The sequence below is a fragment of the Myotis davidii genome, unplaced genomic scaffold, assembly GCF_000327345.1.
Source record: "Myotis davidii unplaced genomic scaffold, ASM32734v1 scaffold954, whole genome shotgun sequence".
NCBI lineage: Eukaryota > Metazoa > Chordata > Mammalia > Chiroptera > Vespertilionidae > Myotis > Myotis davidii.
In genome coordinates, this window is record NW_006285487.1 from 362,218 (window position 1) to 364,147 (window position 1,930).

A 1,930-nucleotide genomic window follows, 5' to 3' on the forward strand; every position below is an offset into this window, starting at 1 on the left:
TGTGATGATTACATTTTTTTTGGAGAGTGTGTGTATGAGTGTGTGTGTATGTATGTGTTCTTTTATATGCTTAGAAAATAAAAACACACCCAGTCTCTTCACAGTGCCTATCTTGGGAAGTCTTTATCCATTCTTCTATATTTTTTTAATCCTCATCTGAGGATATTTTCCATTGATTCTTGGAGAGCGCGTGGAAGAGAGAGGGAGAGACCGAGAGAAACATTGATGAGAGACACATCGATAGGTTGCCTCCTGCACGAGCCCAGACCAGGGCCCGGGCCGAGGAGGAGCCTGCAACCGAGGTCTGTGCCCTTGGCCGTCATCAGGTGCATCTCTCCATCCCAGGGGTTCTCAAACCGGGGTCACGTGCTTACAGGACTGAGCAATTGATACTAAAACATTCCATTTTAGTTTTTCTTTCTAAACTAAGAAGCTTGGTGCTAGTCATCATAGAATTCCCAATAACAATTTGAACTTTATTCTTTTTCAAAATGTATATTTTCATTGATTTCAGAGATGAAGGGAGAAGGAGAGAGAGATAGAAGCATTAATGATGAGAGAGAATCATCGATCAGCTGCCTCCTGCACGCCCTGCACTGGGAATCGAGCCCGCAACCAGGCATGTGCCCTGACCGTGAATCAAACGGTGACCTCCTGGTTCATAGGTTGACGCTCAACCACTGAGCCCCGCTGGCAGGGCCATGAGTCCTTCCTTAGAGCTCATCTTAAGTCAGCTGTCCGTGTACCTGGGGAAGGAAGGCGGGGATGGGTGGGGGACAGTGAGCACGACAGAGGTGTCCCTGTGGTCTGTGATAGTTTGCAGTCACTCAGCAGGCAAGTGGGTTTGAAAAGCCCGGTCCCTGCCGAAACCGGTTTGGCTCAGTGGATAGAGCGTCGGCCTGTGGACTGAAAGGTCCCAGGTTCGATTCCGGTCAAGGGCATGTGCCTGGGTTGCGGGCAGGTTCATAGGTTGACGCTCAACCACTGAGCCCCGCTGGCGGGGCCATGAGTCCTTCCTTAGAGCTCATCTTAAGTCAGCTGTCCATGCACCTGGGGAAGGAAGGCGGGGATGGGTGGGCGACAGTGAGCATGCAGAGGTGTCCCTGTGGTCTATGATAGTTTGCAGTCACTCAGCAGACAAATGGGTTTGAAAAGCTCGGTCCCCTACAAACCCAGCGAGGCTACCATTTCATTTCTTCACGCCATCGAAGCCGGAGGTTTCATGCAGCATCGGGGAGAGGGCTGGGCTGCATGGCCTCTGGGGCTTCCTCTCTGGGGGGGGGAGGGGTGAAGCCAGGGCTCCCCAGTTGGTGGCCTGGGGCTGGAACCTTCAGGGGGCTGTCCCTGTGCCTTGGGGAGGGAGAGGGAGTGGGGGAGTAAGCGGGGACCTCTGAGGCCATTGGGGTGCTCCCTGTCCCCGCAGGACTCCTTCCCAGCACGGTTCAAGGGGAGGGAGAGAGAGAAACATCAATGATGAGAGCGATTCATTGATCGGCTGCCTCCTGCATGTCCCCTTCTGGAGATCGAGTCCACAACCTGGGCATGTGCCCTTGACCGGAATCGAACCTGGGACCCTTCAGTCCACAGGCCGACGCTCTATCCACTGAGCCACACCGGCCATGGCTGTTCGGTGACTTTTGATGAGGGCATCCTAGGGCCCCCCAGATCAGTTCTATCTCTGCTTTCCTGCAGGTCTTTGTCCACGGAGATGACCTCTCCGGCTTCTTCCAGGAGGTCGACAAGGACATCCTGCCCACCGACTTTGGGGGCTCCCTGCCCAAGTACGACGGCAAGGTGGTGGCTGAGCAGCTCTTCGGCCCGCGGGCCCACGCGGAGAACACGGCCTTCTGAGGACACTCCTGCCTCCGACCCGTAGTTAGCATCCCTGAGCCTCTCCCCAGTGCCCCGGACCCAGAGGCTGGGAAAAGCG

The 1,930-nt window shown here is 55.0% G+C and overlaps 1 protein-coding gene across 1 annotated transcript in view; it reads left to right on the forward strand.

The window, feature by feature from the left end:
• The window catches only part of RLBP1 (retinaldehyde binding protein 1), a 32,271-nt gene extending 30,349 nt beyond the window's left edge, over positions 1–1,922 (forward strand). Inside the window, 2 exon segments of the mRNA XM_015559170.1 lie at positions 1,424–1,470; positions 1,605–1,922. Of these exon segments, the coding sequence (XP_015414656.1) occupies positions 1,424–1,470; positions 1,605–1,851 (294 nt within the window). The 3' untranslated portion in view covers positions 1,852–1,922.
• Positions 1,923–1,930: the final 8 nt, after the last annotated feature.